Source organism: Ipomoea nil, unplaced genomic scaffold (genome assembly GCF_001879475.1).
Source record: "Ipomoea nil cultivar Tokyo-kokei standard unplaced genomic scaffold, Asagao_1.1 scaffold3069, whole genome shotgun sequence".
Lineage (NCBI taxonomy): Eukaryota > Viridiplantae > Streptophyta > Magnoliopsida > Solanales > Convolvulaceae > Ipomoea > Ipomoea nil.
The window spans coordinates 6,180,564-6,200,472 of NW_017619497.1; the positions used below are offsets into that span (position 1 = coordinate 6,180,564).

The following is a 19,909-nucleotide window of genomic DNA, read 5'->3' on the forward strand; positions in this document are numbered from 1 at the left end:
AGAAACATAAACTGAACCCAAAAGTCCAGAACAATGGTTGAGGGTGGCTTGATGACAATATTATTAAAGTTGTTATTGCCGATTAGTACTAAAATCGTTACTAAGTATAACCACTTATGATATGTCTAGTTACATACTTATATTATATATTGTGAAAATAAAAATTGACAGTAGTTGATATAACTCAAATAGTATATATAATTGTACGGAATACAAAAGGTTTATTGTTAGGCATTTTTGAAATTCTCATTATAAATTTGTATATATTTATATAAATTCGTTTTCGAAAGCTTATTTATATAATTTACTTTAGTTAATTTTTGCTAAGATTATTAATTTATAAGTGGCTAATAAATATTTAAAAATAAATTGATTACATCATAGTATGTGATTTTACCCGCAAAACTCACCGCAAATTATCCCCTAGAAACGTGTTCACCGTGAATGGTGAACACAAGTCCAAACGACGTCGTTTTTAGGTTAAAAAAAAAAAATCGCGGATGTGGAGTGAACGGCGCGCGTTTGATCAAATTATGAATTTTCTGTTATGAGATTATGAATGTAATGAAAATTCATAATCTCATAACAGAAAATTCATAATCGCATAAAAGTAAAATATTTATTAAATTATGAATTTTCTGTTATGAGATTATGAATGTAATGTAGATTCATAATCTCATAACAGAAAATTCATAATTTCATAACAGAAAATTCATAATCTCATAACAGAAAATTCATAATCTCATAACAGAAAATTCATAATCTCATGGTTCCAAAGTGAATGTGTAGGCATGGTTCCAAAGTGAATGTGCAGGCATGGATTCATAATTTATGAATGTCCGTGATTTCAGACGGGAATGTGTAGCCATGGTTCCAAAGTGAATGTGCAGGCATGAATTCATAATTTATGAATGTCCGAAATCATTGCTCACCTCAAATTAAAGTGAAACCGCGAAATGTGAAAATGAAGAAGAAAAGTCACGCAATTAATTTTTTTTTTTTTTTTAAAAAAAAAAGAAGAAGAAGATAACGGTGTACTAACACTGTTGGAACCGTGCTCACCATGAATGGTGAACACAGTTCCATGGCATAACGATTGCAAAACTCACATAGTATGTTAATGTCGCAATAATTTACCGGCACTAAACATACTTTTTTGAAATTTTAAACAAATTATATCTGAGTTTGATTTGTTTAACATTTAAATGTTTAAATTTGATTTAATTTATTTAAATTTTATTATTTGGTTCGTATAATTTTTTTTTTTTAAAAATATTTCATGAATAATAAACAATCTTATTTATCAAATTGAGAGGTGAGAAACCTAGAGGGTTCAAAAGAAAATTCAAATTATTTCCATATTTTTATATTTCCATCAAATCTTCGAGGAAGGGTCCAAAATCAAATCCCCTATTTGATGATTAGCATGACGATGAGTTCGGTTTCTACACACACACACAACTGTAGAATCCAATTATTGTTTGAAATCTATGGTTTTTTTCTCTTTTAATTGAGGGCAATAGAACTTTCGTGGCAAAACCAAAATACAGCAAACTACAATATATTTCACAAAATTGCTGGAAATACAAAGCCTCGATTCAGCTATGTCCAAAACCAACATCTCCCATATTAAACATTTCATATTCCATTGGTACACCATTAATTCTGTGTTTGACCATTGGAAATCTTCTGTCAGTCTTTACAACCCTGTCTTGCAGTTCTTCTCTGTAAACAAGGCAGCATGTATTAAATTATTAATAATGCAGCTAGCGATTCAACCTAGAGATGGCAATTCTATTTGCATGCAGCACAGTTGCAAAAATCGCGCCTACAAGGCGCCGGCCGGCCGCCTAACGTATCACCATCGATGGTTAGGCGACCAACCAGGTGCTGACCACCTAGGCGACCTAGTTGATCGATTAGCTATTGTTTTTTTTTTTATTTTATATTTTTATTTTATAGTTTTTTCAAATTGGTTATTTCACTCAAAACGACGTCGAGCAAAATAACCCTAAATCGTTCAAATCCTAAATGTTTTTTAGGTTAATATTTAATATTAAATTATTAATTATTAAAGTATTAAATAATTTATAATTTTCAAGTCTTAAAGAAAAAACAAATTAAAAAAAAAAAAAAAAAACGCCTAGCAATTTTTTCAACTATGCATGCAAGTGTAAATTATGGCGGATGGCATGAGAAGCTTACTCAGGCAAGGATCTGAAGAAGAATTAAAGAAACTATGTATAAACACACAGAAATTGAGATGCCAGCAATAAAGTTGTGGAACAGCTTCTTATCGTCTTTTGTGGGTACAAAAACTGTCTTCAGAGTGTTGGTTAGTTCGAAAAGCCTATAAGATACCTGCAAGATGATACAGGCAAAGAAGAATTAAGATAAGATAGTGAACCGGATGTTTGGAAAGATTAAAAGGGTGAAGATTTCCACATACCAAGACATAAATGGCAGAAGTAAGCATGAAGTTAAGTAAAGGATAGCCGGGGAGAAGTGAAAGAAGCCACTTAGGCTGCCCGTTTGGCATATTTGATCTGCAAATACATTTCAGAGCAACAAGGAGATACAATTAGTTTTATAGAGTCTTGGCAGAAAGAGATATAAAATGACTCAATGAGGATGAAAAAGCTAAAAAGAAATAATCAAATGCAAACATAGAAATCATAGCCAGATGTGAAGTTACAGTCCACATTACCTCAGCCAGATGTGGAACTGTGAGATATAGGTTTCCAAGGTAACTTTACCAAGCCACCTAGTACAACAAAGGAAATCAAATTAAGACAAGCATTGAATTTGGCACTTCAAATGTCGTTTTAAGGAACAAAACACCATTTTACCAAAATATGAATCTGCAAAGCTTGAGCTTTGCAAAATCCATGAAGACAGAAAAAACAAGGAAAAATAAAGCAAAAGAGAGTAGATCTAATTGGACAGAACAGAACAAGGAGCACATGGAGGTTCATGATTTAATAGAAAACTTACGCAAACAAGGTCAATGAGACATTACGAAGCTCCTGAGTGAAGTTCCTCAAGCAAATGTAAACTCTGGTAAGACAACAAAGCAAATGAGTTAAACTAGCGGAACAAATCAGCTTTTCTATTCGTATTTTCTATTTTCAGAACTTAGCAAACAAGCAGGTCTCTATACTTTCTAATAGAATTCTAAGTTTATAGAACACTGACAGAATACTTTAGAAGACACTAACAAAAAAAGAATTGAAAGTTACGTACGTTATAGGAATCCATGATGTGTACGGGTGTAACTTGTTGTAGCTAACTTTGTCAAGTTTGTATATATATTCATACCACAAATATCCAACCTGCAAGTCAGAACTAGCCAGAATGAGATAATATCAAGAAACTCCAAAGGCATAATATATTAATATGCAACATCTACTATTATTGGCAGTAAGCATGAGGAAAAAAAAATGCAGCCCACCATTGAAGAAACTGCAACAACAGATGCTTTGATTGTGCGTCTCCGTTTGGTTTCAGATTCTTCCAATTTCTCCATCCATTTTTCGACCTACAATAAGAAAATTTCTCAAAGATAATTCCCACAGAGACTAAAAATAGAAACAAAGAAAGATGAACAAAGAATAGAAGTTCTAATTTGACTTTACATTAGGGTGAAAATAAGCATATATCATCCCAACAATCCATATGTACCGATCAAGTCCAGATCTGAAGTGCCATTCATGCATTCGAGGGAGTTCTGGCTTTGCAGGATCAGTATAACCTAATGTTGAAAGTAACTAAGATCAGTTTACAAAAGTTTAAGCCAACAAACATAGATGATTTCATTAGAAAAATGTAATTTGGCAGTACAGTGACCAACCTAAAAGAAAGCTGAAAGGACTCCATAAAATGTCAAAAACTCCTGGAACCTCCCAAATCAAGATAACCACTAACAAGCTTGCAAGAAACTTTATAGCCATCACTGATCTTATCTCATTATAGTTGTGGCCAATGCCAAGTGCCCCGTAGACCATCAGGGTGAAAAGGGTGTGCATTGGACAAATATAGTACAACATGTAATCATTGTTAAGAAGAATACAACAAAATATCACGAAAAAGTTAAGCCTCCACATCATCTGCATAAAAATAAAAATAAAGATGATATCATACTTTAATAATGTACTGTGTTCTGTGTACACATCACAAAATTTTAAAGATAATGGTACTGTAATGTGACCTGAGCAAATCGAGCAAGACTAAAATCTTTTCTGATGTAATAATATGAGAAATTGCCAAAACCAGTCATCCAGACATATGCAGCTATAAAAACACGGATTGCATTGTATATCTCTGTTGCAGCAAAGTAGTGATACATCAAGAAGAGCACCTGCAAGCAAGACAATAATGTGTCAATGAATGGAGAAAATACATCAAGTTGATAATTATCTGAATACAACAAAGCTTCTAGCCTAAGTACGAAGACAACATAGTTTTAGGATAAACTATATTAAACTTTAAAAAAGATACAGCCAGATATTTAAAACACTAAGGCACATACAGGTGACACATCAGCACCATAGAGAGAGAACTGGTTAGAAGAACTTCATCCATATAGCATTTTAATTAACAAAAGCACTAGTAAGAGACAGGAAGAGTTACCTGCATCCATCCTTTCCATTCCTCTGTTTGATGGCGATTCAGGTAAAGCAATGATTTCCCAGAAAAGGCTGACTTGTCATTGTGTTTCTTGAGAGAAGTCATTGAAGAAACTATGATCAGAAGAACATACAGGAAGAGGAAGAGATCGCGGTTATAGTTCTGTTCAGGAAACCAAAAGAAGGGAAGCTTGTTACACTCTGATCCAGACCAGCAAGTATAATGAATCATGTTTTAAGGCCTAAGAAGTTCTGTTGGGCAAGAAAATTTATAGTGTAACTGCATCCATGAATCAGAGAAATCTTAAGAAACCACAGCCTTATTTAACCAGAATACATCTCAGTTATACTTATTGTTAATTACAAAGACATAATTACATAAATATTTTAAAAAGGGACTGTCATAAGAAATAAAAGCTCACCTCTGAGGTAAAAATAACAACAACAACAACAACAACAATAATAATAATAATCATAAAGACGTTACACAAATTACATCACCCATTTCTTAATTTCAGAAAATATTTTCACAAAGCTTTTGAATTTACACTTTTAAGTGTTTCTGTAACATAGAAATATAGTGCAGGGTACTAGATGTCTTGTCAGATTAAGCATGATAATAATATCACTGAATTCATCAACGGCATGCCCTAACATGCGACCATTGTGTTTAGGCAGAACTTATAAGTTGAGGTTAGTTCTATAAAGTGATCTTCCCAGATGAAACCATGTATCATAAAGAAAATTTTAGCACCAAGAAAATAAAGCACCTTAGCAGAATCTGCAAACAAATTTGTGCGGTCGCAGAGGTAAAAATAGATCAGGATTCCCCCAAATTCAGACCTACACAGCATTGTACAATCAAATATAAATGAATGGTTGAGAAATTATAAAATATCCAGAATAAATTATACCCAGCTTACATTGCCCTTAGAGTTGTTCGATTTTCAAGCAAGAACGAATCCTCCATTGTTAGGAACCTAAAAGAAGCAAATAGGGCAAATGACAAAAAGCATATTTAAAAAAACAGGAGGGGAAAATAAATAATATTCCGGTATAACATTCCAGAAAATGCATGTTTATAGAAAATCACACTGACCTAATTATGTTTGTTTTTATAGATGAACTTGGTAACTTTGTGGATGCAGATTTTGACAGACCTCCTTCCAGCAAAACAGCTCGATCTTCTTCCTTGTTTTTTTCATTTTCCAGTTCAGCCAGATTACTGTCTGAATGGCTGCATCCAAAAGAAGACAACAAATATAAACATTAAAGGTGCAGACTAATCTGAATAGTAATTATTATTGTTATGAGGCTGTGTAAGGAAATATTTTCAGCCTAAATGTAGGAATTCCAATCATATATTGTGAAGGGCAAAATGGCATTTTCCTAAATATTATCTTAGATTGTGGCTGATAAAGTAATGCTTGACTATATGCAAGTCAGGAATTCCAATCATAGATTGTGCAGGGCAAAATGACATTTTCCTATATATTTATCTTAGATTGTGGCTGATAAAGTAATGCTTAACTATATGCAAGTCTTAAGTCCTTCCACTTTCATTGAATTTGATTTTATAAAAAAAAAAAAAGGATAAATATATTTGAAATTGTGTAGTAGAAGCAAATGCTTAATAATCACATTTGTGATTTTGGTTTAATAGAATATACTTGCTCTAGTTCTTAGTTTATTAGACTGTCATGTGGTTCAAAGTTCCATTCTGTTCCAAATCTTCAACAAGATTGTTCATAATGTAAGAAAAGGAAAACATACTTCAACCAGTATGCATAAACTTCCCCGTGTTTGAAAGCAACTTACACTTTAGAGAGGGATGCTGACTTCTTGTACTCTAACCACTCAGCATATGCCCATCCAATAATAACAGGGATAATTCCAAATACAAATGAAACCTGAAACATGATAAGCTAATGTTTGTGAGAAATTACCATAAGAAAGCAAATGACAAATATGACAGGCAAATTGAAAGTACAGAGATATAATTATATCATGCTGCAATGCTGCATAAGAATGATAAGATGCAAGATGTGTCTGAAAGTGCACAAACCTATAGAAACATCATGCAGCAAAAGAAAACATGCAGAAACAAGAGCTAAACTCCCTTTGTAATTCCATTATGAAAACTATTAGAGCCTAAAAAGTGCGTTCACAATTCTAGTTTTGAATCACAATACACTAACACTCTTCAACTTAAAAATCAAGAATACACAATAAACCAAGGATCATTACAATATGTTCAATTGCAAACAAACATACACATAATATTCGCGCTGACCATTTTTCCACATCATATTGATTCACTATATAGTGTATATACCTAACAAGTAATAGTTCATTCAGTTCCAAAAAATATGGCAATAGCATGAGCTGCCATGGCTTCTACTCAATCAAGAGGCAACACTACAAAAGTTTTCTTTCAACATGGTTACTAGCTCACAGCTGCCTAATAGCATCTCTCTCACACAGACACAATCGTATCCAATATCCATAAGTCCCTGTGCACGCTTCAACCACAAATTATCATACATTTGCTTACGCACTGTGTTATGAATTATGAACACTCGGGCGAATGCTCATTATACTCTCAGATCAAACACTCCTTACTCCATTCCGATTTACTTCCTTTTACCTTCAACTCCTAGCAGATTTCCAATCTGACTATAAACAATTATACATACATACTAACATACACAAGCATCAAAGCAGAATTACCCTGTAGAACAGGGAGCTATAGTACTGTACCTGTCCAGGTGTCACGGGCCCAGGAACCGGTGCCATTTTCGACTCCCGCGGGACCGGAACTGCGAAACTCCGCCGGAATCGGAATCAAATCAGTGCAGAATCCGAGCACACACAAGGCGCATTGGAATCCTCACCGATCCACAAACTGATTCGGCAGCGGCAATGCGTACGTATGTATGTATACACGATATGCGTATACGTATATATATGTATAACAATGCGAGAACGATAGTGTTAAATAAGAGCGATTGAGGAGATCTGAAGCAACAAAGAGAGAGGAATGGCGGATATGAAGGAGGTAGTGAGTCGGCGTCGTCGTTTGGTGGCGCTTCAGGAGAGGATTGTAAGCAGCAATTCTGAAGAGAAGTCTCTCTCAGAGATTCCGAAGCCAACCGCTGATGGTGGTGGTTGCAGGTTGGTTCCTTCTGGTCTTTGTTGCTCCATTGCTTTCATTTTCGTTAAGACTCATACTAACACGAAAATGGGAATTTTTAAATGCTTTTCTCTTTCAATTGGAAAATAATAACATAAACCGTATCATCACCGTCATCATTACTCTGTAATTATTTTTTATAATAATAATAATAATTATTATTATTCATTTATACTCCGCGTTCCGTGCATTTATGTGCAAAGTGCAACGTATTTGACTATTTGGTACTAAATTGTAGGAAGGAACGGGAAGATTTTTAGTACGAGTGATGGTACATTCTTATTTTGTTTCTTCTCTCAATATTTACTTTTCTGTTGGATAATATATACTCCCTCCATCCCATTTTATGTATCCAATTCGATTAATAATGAGACTTGACTAAAGTCATTTTTAATCCAATTTTTTATTAAACACAACAAATCAAATTTAAAAATAAATAAAGACTACTAAAAAGAAATAAACAAAGAAGAAAGAGTTGATTTGACCAATAAATAGTAAGTATGACCGATAAAATGATACGGAGGGAGTAATTAGTTTTCTTTTTTATTTGATTAAAAATAATATTAATTTTTCATTTTGAAAGCTAGTGACTCTATTACATTGTAGTATCTGTTCATCTATACTTTCTCAACCTACTCTATGACATACCTGCACAAAGAGTCAACACCGCCTCCACTAAGGCTTGATCTCATGACCTCCCATATATGAGAGTCACTACATGTCATCTGAGCATAAGGTGCTTGGCTCCTTTTGAATTTATAATTAAGTTTGAACTCCAAATTTACATTACCGTTCTTATTTTTATTTTTTTGATTAATGAGAGAAACAGGCAGCTACTACCCGATAGTGTGCACTAAGTAAGCTCCGTCTAAGTTGCACATAGTTGAACGGTTCAAACCAATAAGGTCAATATGTCGGTTCTGTTTAGAGTTGAACTTATAACTGTATAGTTACCAAATCAACAGTCTAACCAACTTGACTTGGGTTGCCCCTATCGCTCTTGTTCTAGAGACTAGTGAAGGATGTAAATCATGGGATGTGTCTAATCAAAAGACCCTCAAATGTTTATACACTAGTTATAAATTTATTTTCTAACGTACAGTTATTGATGTGGCAATAAAATTCTTTATATTTATTATTTTTTAAAAATGAATTTATTATTTGAAAATAAGGAGGGAAGTTTAGAAAGAGAATGTAGAATTACTCTTTGATTAATTTGTTTGTTTTTTTTTTTTAATTTTTAAAAGTGGGGTAGAGTTTACCAATTCATGGTATTTAGGGGTGAGCATTGATCCACCGATCCTCTCTAATTCGTCAAATATGTCATAACGTAACTGTTCTAATCTAATCCACGTCTACTTTAAGTGGATAAGATGTGAATTCACTTAATGAAAATCTGCTACTTGTGAATTGGATACATATGTAACTTCTTAAAATCTACTATATTCAATCCATTATAAGTGTGTGTGTGTTTATTTATTTATTTTAGTGACTCTATTTATTTATTTATATTATACTTTATAATATAGACTAAAGCCTAGTAGTTCATTGTTCATTGTCCAACGGCCGAGGCCAAATTTAAGGTTATAATTAATTTTAAATTTTCTACACTTAGTCTAGGTTTAAGTTTCTCTTAATTGTCATTCTCGACTTTTTGGCTTATTCACTTACTCCTCAAGTTTGATTTGTTATTGTTTACTACGTCAGAATCACAAATTTAATAACACACTACACTAAAGATAAATGAAGAATTAAAAATAAACGAAGATTTGCAAATTACATTTGTTTGCAATTTTAATTAATTATTATTTTTTTCTTCAAATTAGATATATTTTTTTTCCTTTGAACAAGATGTTTGGAAATTTGTGATTTTGATATTTTAATGCTTGAAATATTGTATACTAATTTATTTTATTTTTTAAACTCAAAATACGTTATTCACATTCAATTCAAATCCGTAATTAGAGGGTCAGATTCGATTGGATTTACACCCTAGTAAATGTGGATGTGAATGAGATTTTTCAAATTCATATTTAGCGGACTAGATGTACTCAAATTCGCTCTGATCCTCTCCACGCCCACCCCTAATGATAGAAAAGCTAATGAATAAGCTAATGAAGAAGGTTTTATTGAAACATCATATATGGTAAATATTATGATATAACATAAGAGGAAAATATATATCATTAATCTTTTAGTATTAGGAATTTTTTTTTTAAATTCGTATATTACACGGCTTAACATTTTGTATAAATTAATAGCTTGATTTAAATTTTAATTAGAGAAAAAAATTAAATACACCATCTAACTTTATGTAAGAAGTCGCCCTCAAACTTTTGAAAGTTGTAATTAGACACGGTAATATATTAATTTAGTGTATTAAACCCCAAGACCCAAAACCCTAGTTGTGACCTGCTATAGCAGGTCAGCGGAACTCCGACGACATTCCGGCAAAGAATTGACTAGCAGGTTATCCAATTACATGCAAAACTGTAATTGAGTCATTCAGCTCACAAATATCATTGCCATGAAATGTGAAATTCCTCTATCCCCACACCTCGACCCGATATGATATGAATGAGGTAAATCACTTTTGCTCAACGATCTATTAAGTGAAAAGATCAGTGCCTAATATATATATTAGTAAAGAACTCACTATATTGGTTGTAACTCTCACACCGCGACGCTTATCATGTGTTTTTGCTACCATCAAAAGTGAACTATTTGACCCAATCATGCAATCTAGATTGTTCAGGATTTAGGTACCCAATTATAATTTTATATTTTTATATGTAGTGCAAAGACGTTTAACCCTTAGTCATTATTTTAACTAGGAAAACCGGCCACTAAACCCACGTCTTCATCCAGATTACTTTGGATTCAGATCTTTGCCGGCTGTTTTCTCTACTCTCATTATTTTATTCGAAATGGTTTGTCCTGATATTAGAAAAAGATACACATAAGGACAGATCCATAATAATTTTAATAAACAGGTTTCATAAATTTGAACTTTATAAATATTATATTTGATTTTTTGAATTTTTACTGGTAAACAATTTTTTTTTAGTGATAGAAGAAAATCCATAATAACTATCTGAGCATTTACATTACGTCTGAATTCACCACTGGCTTGGTAAATAATTTTTTTATTTATTTTTTTTTCTAAATGTATTTTAAATATTCTCTCATGATTCCACCATTAACATGGTTTTTTATCATATAAGTCAAAAGTTTTTTATTCCCTATTTCCTGCTCTTCATTCCACCATTAAATATTCTCTCATTAACATTTTTTTTTAATTTACGAGTTTATAATTTTATATATTAAAGTCCATAATGGATCACTTTGCATTTTCCCAAGTAATTTTCTCCGCAATTGACGCGAGTGTGGAAAGCATGTTAGATAATTATTTGCACATAATGGTGTATTTGACATGATTTAATCATTGAGTAGGTTTAACTCCAACTGCAAACTTAAAACTTCAAAATTTTGGTCAAGCTTATAATAAGATAAATCATACACAATTTCATTATCTACATTTTTAATCACTTCTTATTTTGTTATAAAAATCATAAAAACTCCTTATTTTCATATTGGCTTTACACGTGACTCAACACCCGTCTTGATAATGTTAGACATGTCCTAATAGTTGTGTGTGTTAGAGAGACTTAATCACGTTATTTTTTTCTTGCTCGTCTTTTTCCACATATAAAAAATGCTATTCCCATTACCCTCGATCTTTTGTTCGCCAGTTGCTAATGAATTGGTTGATCTCAGCCTAAGTTAAAAATAAAATCTAATTAATCAAAAACGGAGTATGAATTGGTTGAACTCAGCCTAAGTTAAAAATAAAATCTAAATAATCAAATACAGATTGGTTAATCTCAGCCTAAGTTAAAAATAAAATCTAAATAACCTTTGCATGACTCTGATACCAAATTGAAGCATGTAGTCCATCTCAACTAAAAACCTAAGCTAGCAAATAGTTGAATTGCACATTAATGATTATATGCTCAGCAATTAGAAGGTAAATTTAAAATGTGACTAGTTTCGTTATATTGTATAAACTTTCCAATTCTCTATCTCATTGAATACATAATTCCTTTACAAAAACCTAACTAGGCAGATGATACTAACAGCTAACAAAACTATATCCACTCTGAATCAAAACAAATGACAGCACAGGATGATCTGTACCATCCTATTCTGAACTGCAGGATAATCTTCTGAAGAGCAGCACGCATCAGACTTAAACGAACAACAGATCGATCATGCACGAGAGCTCTCGTAGAAGAATTGAACGATCGTCAAATGGCTCTTTGTTGTCGCGATGGTAATGCCAAATCCGAGACCCTGCATGCCACGAGCTCTGTCTGTTTCATCGTCGTTGTTGCAGCTATGGCCCACGGATGTTGTGATCATTGACTACTTTCCATCAGATCGGCGAGAGTAATCTTCCCGGAATTGCCCGGGTCCAGTTTATCAAACTGTCTGCAGATCAGCAGGATGTCTTTCTCGGACACCTTCTCCATCTCCTTCAACTTGTAGATTACATATTCGGGTTTACTGTCAAGTATTACAGAACCAAGAAAAGCGATACCCAATGCATCATCACCTCGGCTTAATGATCATAATTGGAAAACAAATAAGAATAGCACATATAAATAGCTAATTGATTGGATTCAGTCTTTCAGTGTAGTTTGACTCATGTGCATTACAGCCTAATTCAGTGACCTTGGCCCAATCTTAGATTCTAGCACTAATCACCCGGACAAAGTAGGCCGTTATCACTAACTCCAAATCAATCTAATAACGGGCATGTTCCACATCTCTAAACAACATTGACATGTTCATAAATCATAACCGCTAACTTCTTTCTCCGTGTATAAATACTTCATCTTTGTACTAAAAACGGATTCCTAATTGATTAATACATACACATATAGGGTTCTCAGGCCACCCCCGACTGATAACTCTTATAATCTTTATACCAATTCCATCTTAGCTAAATCACTTGGAAGTTTATGCTAAGATTTCCAGGCTAGATAACACTAGTGAAAAACTAGCTAAAGATGTTTCCAAATGATCCCGCCATTATTCTCACCGTAACATTTAAACAATCTCACATGAATTTTTTTTAAATGCTATTGACTCTATTACAATGTAGTATCTGTTCATAATTCATACATACTTTCTCAACCTACTGAAGCACAAAGAGTCAATATCTGCCTACTGAAGCACTACTTTCTCAACCTACCCGAGACCTCTCATTTGAGGGGCCACAACTATGCCGCTCGACCACAAGGCCAAATATAATGGCTAGCATTGATCAAGCAGTATCTATTCACAGAGTACTAGGCTAGTAGAACAACCTAATAACATTAACAACAATTTAGAATATTTATAGGTACGAGGTTGTATACAAAAGGGAATTATGCCATTTTGTTTTTTGTTCTTTTGCAACTAATCAGTAAAACATAGTATTATCTAGGCTTCTACATGAACAAACAAGGCGTAAATCAAACAAGATCATAGGAACAAAAAGTCCTAACCTCACAAAGCCATTGTTATCAATGTCTGCAGCAAGAAACTGTGAAACAGTCATACTCTGATCGAGCACCCATTTCGCCATTCTCCGATGGCGTTTATCGACTCTCGCCTCAGCCAAGTAAAGAAAGGCTCGGGCAACCGCGAGCGTGGACACCAGCAACCAAACCGACGCGAAAACCCGACCAGGCAACGACTTGAATGCGCGGTCGCCATACCCAACGGTAGTAACAGACATAACCGACAGGTAGAATGAATCCAACCACCCGAGCCTCTCAACGAAATGCATAACACCAACACCTATCCCAATACACAGAACCACAACCCCGAGTGCTAACCCCACCTTCGTCCTAATCCTCATTCTCCCCTTCTTCACATCTATTATATAGGAACCAGGATCATGGGCACCTTTACACTTAAGAGTCTTTAACAGATAATTTTCTTGAAGGTCAAGCACATAACCCACCATCCCAGACAACAAAATATCAATGAACCCAAACCCCACAAGCACAAAAAGAATGGAAAACATCTTTGTAGCAGGGGTAGTAGGGGTTATGTCCCCATAGCCAATAGTGCACATTGTGACAATACAAAAGTAAATAGCATCCACCACAGGGTGGGTCTCAGAGGCAGTAAAATTTTCCCTAAAGAAAGTATATAAAGACACACCAAGAGCCAAGTAAATGATCAAAAGCACCACAGAATGCCTCACAATTGACTGGTTACCAAACTGGGGTTGCTGGGAAGGTGGAGACTTGTGCGTAACCTCATTGATTGTTGCCATGGCAGGGGCGGTCCTGCAACGGTGAAGATTGGATTTTGCCCGGGCTTTGCTCTCGGGTTTCGCCGGCCAAGGAAGGTGGTCATTGTTGGATCTTTGGTCGGAAGATGAACAAGAAGGAGAAGGAGAGGCGGCATTATTATTGAAGTTGAAAGCATCGAGATTGGTGGTTGAGGCGAAACGAGGAGACCCCCCAAAGATTAGCTTTTCCTTGAATTCTGAAGGGGTCATTGGGTGAGGAGGGGTGGCGGGGATGGTGAGTTCAGCGTGCTCCGGTAATGGCCAGAGCGATAGCGGCTGCTGCGGCGGCGGCGCGCGCACTCTCCTCAGGGAGGAGAATTGGAGGAGAGGCTCCTTCTCCATTTTGGGTCGCCGGACAAGAAAAAAAACCGGCGATCTTACCAATGCAGACACAATCTCCGGTTCAAAAATATAAACGGAATTTAGATTAGTTTAGCCAAAGATTCCCCTAATGTATATTAAAAAATAATAATAATAAAAGGGGATTTGGTATGAAGAGTGTGCCGGTGAGGCGAACGGCCGGGGGAGACAAAAAGCAGCGGCGAGCGATGAAAGGAGAAAGAGTTTAGGACATGTTTGTTGAGAAGGGAAGAGAAAAGGCAATTTGTCCGTCTTTCTCGACTCACAACCGGAAGTACGAAACTGGAGTTTTCAATTTTGAAGGGTCAAACGTAATACTTTGGCGAAATTTGATCTGTTTTCAGGAACTGAGATAAATATGGCATTTTACAAGGAAAAATGCGTTTGCAGACACATATTCCTCTAATTTTTTTCATTATTTCATCGTGTATGACACGAAGAAGATGTCTGATTGCCTACAACCAAACGTGTCCTTGACGGCGGCGGTTCTCTCCTTTTTCGATTTGGTCATCGGTTAGATGCGGCTACGTGAACATTGCTGCATAGGTGGACGCGCACCGTCAAATGCCACCAATCACGCTCTTCATGGTGCGTGCACCGTCAAATCCAGGTGTGAATGTGTGTGATTCTTGTACCCTCGTAAACATTAACGGGCAAGTTTGGTTCAGAATAAATTTGGAAGGAATAAAGATGTTATTTGATAAAGAATGGAATAGGTAAGAAATAAAATAAGAATTATATTCTATTGTTTGGTTATTAAACTTTATGAATTGTATTCCAATATTTGATTGGTTAAAGGAATATAAATGGAATATATGTTTAAAAGATAGAAATGTCTGTGTACAAAATTTATTATTATTATTATTATTATTATTATTATTATTATTATTATTATTATTATTATTATCTACTTGAATTATTTGTAAGCAAACCCTAACTACATCAGAAGCTTTCACCACGTTAATCAGCAAATAATAATCCAATAATGATCCACTCAGAGGAAGCTTCCGCCATTAATAACCTCCACGGATGATGGAATTCGACACATATGGTCACGAAGCTCCAGGCTCCCCGAACCCATCGCCACCCTCTGCTTCTTTGTTCACCACTTCCCCTCGCCGAAAATCAGCCGGTTGTGCTTCGCCATCACCAGAGTTCGATGGTTATCGATCAATGATCGGACCAGAAAAATATGATCATTGAGAGGAGGCGACCCCGATTCTTCCCTCTCTTGCTTCCTTAGTCAGCGATGACAGCTATGGTGGAGCTCCAGTGACGGCGGATCGAGACAACAACAAGTAGAACGGCGAAGCTCGAAGGCGGTTGACCTTTTTTTCAGCGTGAACTTGGACGACGAGTAGTAGACTGGCGAGCAGCAGCAGATCCGACGGATGACAACAGATCTGGACCAAGTCCTCTTCTCTGACGAACTGTTGCGGCGGCCTACAGCGTGGGTAGTGGCGGCAGATGGCGTCATGGCAGTTTCGGGCGGTGGTAGCTCGAGTAAGAGAAACATTGCAAGGAAAAATGAGATGAGGGTAAAATAGGAAACATAAATTTTAAGCTATTTCTGAAAACTCAAAAATAGCCTAATACCTAAGGAGGGGGAAGGGGGTGGGGTCAGGAATCTCTATTAGGTCATTCCTAGAAACAAAGTTCATGGGAATAAAAGTTTCTATCAAACACCATAATAGGCCTATTCCATTCCAGACATATTCTGCAAACCAAATGTACCATAAGTTATATTAAAAGTTGGTTTATTAATTATCTTAATTTTTTTTATATAAAGTTTGAATCTCAAAGTACATTTATTATTAAAATAATAATTTTTAATTCCTCAATTATTCCTGGTTAGTTATTTTAGTATATAATTTTTTATTAATATAACACTCTTCTTAATTTTTTTTAAAACTATATTTCTTTGTTCGTTTTTTCCTTGAAGAAAATGGAAAATCATGTATTGCCAATCAACAACAATGGCGACGATCATGTTAGAAACAACAATGGTGGGAGCGACAACAATGTTACACATTTCCAAGCACCGGTGAACGTGGTTATTGGCCAAACTTAAGGTGCATAGTTTATGTGCTTAAGGTGTGTGAGTTCTTTAGTGGAGAACTTAAGGTGCATTTTTTATTGAAACTTAAGGTGCATTTTTTATTGAAACTTAAGGTGCATCGATCTAAAGTTTTAGGTGCGTTGTTTTTTTAAGGTGCGTGATTTTCCTTAAGAAAGTGTGTCAATTGTTGAAACTTAAAGTGCGTCATTTTAAAATTTTAGGTGTGTGATTTGTGTTCTTAAGATGCTTTGTTTGTGTACTTAAGGTGCGCCATTTTAATGCTTAAGGTTATGTACGTCAATTCTACACTTAAGGTGCGTCCTTTTGTGTTATCCGCACGGAAAGTAATCTTCACACACACGCACGCACGCACGCACGCACGCACGCACGCACGCACGCACGCACGCACGCACACACACACACACACACACACACACACACACACACACACACACACACACACACATATATATATATATATATATATATATATATATATATATATATATATATATATATATATATATATATATATATATATATATATATATATTTAGGATCATATGAGAACACTTGCTTAGGTGAAAACGTGAGAACAAATCATGTGCATCCATATAATATTTTTTAATGGTCTAGATTAGATTAAGTGTGTGCGGACGCGATTAAGTGCGTTTGTACACATTTAATTCGCGTTCGCACACACTTAATCTAATCTAGACAATTAGATAGATGCACACGATTTATTCTTACGTTCTCACCTAAGCAAGTGTTCTCATTGGAACCCTACTATATATATATGGATGAGTTCTGGTGCAGAGATAACTTCCCGTGCAGTTAACACAAAACAACGCACCTTAAACATTAAAATGATGCACCTTAAGAACACAAGCCACACACCTAAAGTTTTAATATTATTTAAGTTAAATTATTTAAATAAAATAATATCTTTTTTTTTTATTTTTGAAGTTAGGCCCGCGAGCCTTATTGTTTTGTGAGCCGGCCCGCGGGGTGGGGCGAGCCGACCCGCATTGACACCCATCACACATATCCATTATGACTATTGATGTAAGAGGTAGTGTGGAGCTTGCCTTGCCGTTGAAGTAAGAACCAATGCAAAGCTTGCCGTAGATGTAAGAAGCAGCGCAAAGCTTGCTATATAAGTGTAACATAAGAGACAACTGTATGAAACATACATTGTAACATAAGAGACCGTATGAAATGTACCTTGTAACACAAGAGGTAGAGTTGAGTGTACCGTATATTGTTGTAACTCCGTTTACAACAATATAATACTCCATACTAGAAAGACTTTTTTACTAGCTAAAGATATCGTGGAACGAGTTTGACCAAAAGAATGTTGGTAAAAATTAAATTTAGAGTTAGGGTCCGTTTGGAAAGCAGGAAAATGACTTCTGAAAAGTGTTTTCTGGAAAATGAGTCATTTTCCGGAAAATATTTTCCTTTCCAGTGTTTGGTTGCATTCTGGAAAACTGTTTTTGTGTGTTTGGTTCATTTTCTGGAAAATGGGTAGAATTGTATAATTAAATATTTTAATTATTTTATTTAGAATATTACAACATGTATAATAATATATATAATAATATAATAATAATTTTAAATATAATAAAAAAATAACTAATAATATATCAAAAATATTATGGTGATGGTGGTGTAGTGGTAGTGGTGTTATTTGTTATATAATAATAATAATAATAATAATAATAATAATAATAATAATAATAATAATAATAATAATAATAATAATAATAATAATAATAATAATAATAATAATAATAATAATAATAATAATAATAATAATAATAATAATAATAATAATAACTGGTGGTGGTATGACGGTGGTGGCAGTGGTGGTGGTGGTTTCAGTGGTATGGTGGTGGTGGCGGCGACGACGGTGGTTGCGGTGGTGTGGTGGTGGTGGTGGCGGCGACGGTGGTTGCGGTAGTATGGTGGTGGTGGCAGTGGCGGCGGCGGCGGTGGCGGTGGTGGTAGTGGTGGTGGTGGCGGCGACGGTGGTATGGTGGTGGTGCCGACGGCGGCGGTGGTAGTAGTGGTGGTGGTGTGATGGTGGTGGTGTGGTGGCGATGATGTGGTGGTGGTGGTGTGGTGGCGGTGGTATGGTGGTGGTGGTGGCGGCGACGATGGTTGCGGTGGTATGGTGGTGGTGGTGGTGTGGTGGCGGTGGTTGCAGTGGTATGGTGGTGGTGGTGGCGATGGTTGCAGTGGTATGGTGGTGGTGGTGGCGGCGGCGATGGTGGTTGCGATGGTATGGTGGTGGTGGCGGTGGCGGTGGTGTGATGCTGGTGGTGGTGGCAGCAACGGTGGTATGGTGGTGGTGGCGACGACGGTGGTGGTGGCGGTGACGGTGGTATGGTGGTGGTGGTGGCGGCGGCGGCGATGGTGGTTGTGGTGGTGGTGTGATGTTGGTGGTGTGATGGCGGTGGTATGGTGGTGGCGGTGGCGACGACGATGGTTGTGGTGGTATGGTGGTGGTGGTGGTAGCAGCGGTGGTGGTGGTAGTATGGTGTTGATGATGTTGGTGGTGGTAGTGGTTGCGGTGGTATGGTGTTGGTGGTGGTAGTGGTTGCGGTGGTATGGTGTTGGTGGTGGTAGTGGTGGTGGTGTGATGGTGGTGGTGTGGTGGCGGTGGTTGCGGTGGTATAGTGGTGGTGATGGTGGTAGTGAGGTGGTGGTGGTATGGTGTTGATGATGTTGGTGGTGGAGTGATGTTGGTGTAAAAGTTGGAAAATGACTTCCCTCAAAAAAAATGGGAAGTCATTTTCCTCCAAAACAAGCCTATTTTCCAAAGTCAACGGAAAATGATTTCCGTTGACTTGATTTTCCAGGCACATCCAAACACTGAAAACTTGGAAAATGATTTCCAGAACTCATTTTCCAGGTTTCCAAACACACCCTTAATTATCAAAATGGTCCCTTGACTATAGCGAATTACCAATTTAGTCCTTGACTATTTTTTTAACCAATTAAGTCCCTCAAATTTAAAAATCTTAACCAATTTGGTCATCCGTTTGTTTGACCGTTAGTCAATCGTTAACTTGGGACCAAATTGGTAATTTCGCTATAGTCAAGGGACCATTTTGGTAATTAACTTTAGGGTAGGCAATTCGGTTTAGTTTTCTCGAACTGAACCGTACCAAATCGAACCGAACTAATTTGGTTTGATAATATACAGAACAACCGAACAGTTCGATAAAAAACCGATCAGAATTGTTCGGTAAAAAATTGAACTGAACCGAATACCGTTTGATTTTTTAAAAATAAAATAATAATAATAAAATAAATAA

General features: G+C 35.8%; 2 protein-coding genes across 3 annotated transcripts; both read right to left on the bottom strand.

Annotated features, from left to right (window-relative positions):
- Nucleotides 1–1,477: 1,477 nt before the first annotated feature.
- LOC109165476 (protein REDUCED WALL ACETYLATION 3-like) lies at nucleotides 1,478–7,872 on the bottom strand. Its single transcript, XM_019314255.1, has 16 exons — nucleotides 7,386–7,872; nucleotides 6,444–6,535; nucleotides 5,725–5,862; nucleotides 5,549–5,605; nucleotides 5,396–5,468; nucleotides 4,630–4,788; nucleotides 4,208–4,357; nucleotides 3,851–4,106; nucleotides 3,636–3,751; nucleotides 3,452–3,538; nucleotides 3,244–3,332; nucleotides 2,995–3,057; nucleotides 2,708–2,764; nucleotides 2,450–2,546; nucleotides 2,206–2,361; nucleotides 1,478–1,725 (listed from the first exon to the last, which is right to left on the bottom strand). Exons 1-15 carry the CDS (start codon nucleotides 7,419–7,421, stop codon nucleotides 2,206–2,208), a joined length of 1,626 nt encoding a protein of 541 aa, XP_019169800.1. The 5' UTR covers nucleotides 7,422–7,872; the 3' UTR covers nucleotides 1,478–1,725.
- A 4,004-nt stretch (nucleotides 7,873–11,876) lies between these two features.
- Nucleotides 11,877–15,040, bottom strand: LOC109165436 (two-pore potassium channel 3-like). Of its 2 annotated transcripts, none has more exons than XM_019314191.1 (2): nucleotides 13,371–15,040; nucleotides 11,877–12,384 (listed from the first exon to the last, which is right to left on the bottom strand). In XM_019314191.1, exons 1-2 carry the CDS (start codon nucleotides 14,507–14,509, stop codon nucleotides 12,237–12,239), a joined length of 1,287 nt encoding a protein of 428 aa, XP_019169736.1. In that variant the 5' UTR covers nucleotides 14,510–15,040; the 3' UTR covers nucleotides 11,877–12,236. The 2 variants fall into 2 exon arrangements, with proteins under 2 accessions (XP_019169736.1, XP_019169735.1); XM_019314190.1 differs by having other exon boundaries at nucleotides 11,877–12,438.
- Nucleotides 15,041–19,909: the final 4,869 nt, after the last annotated feature.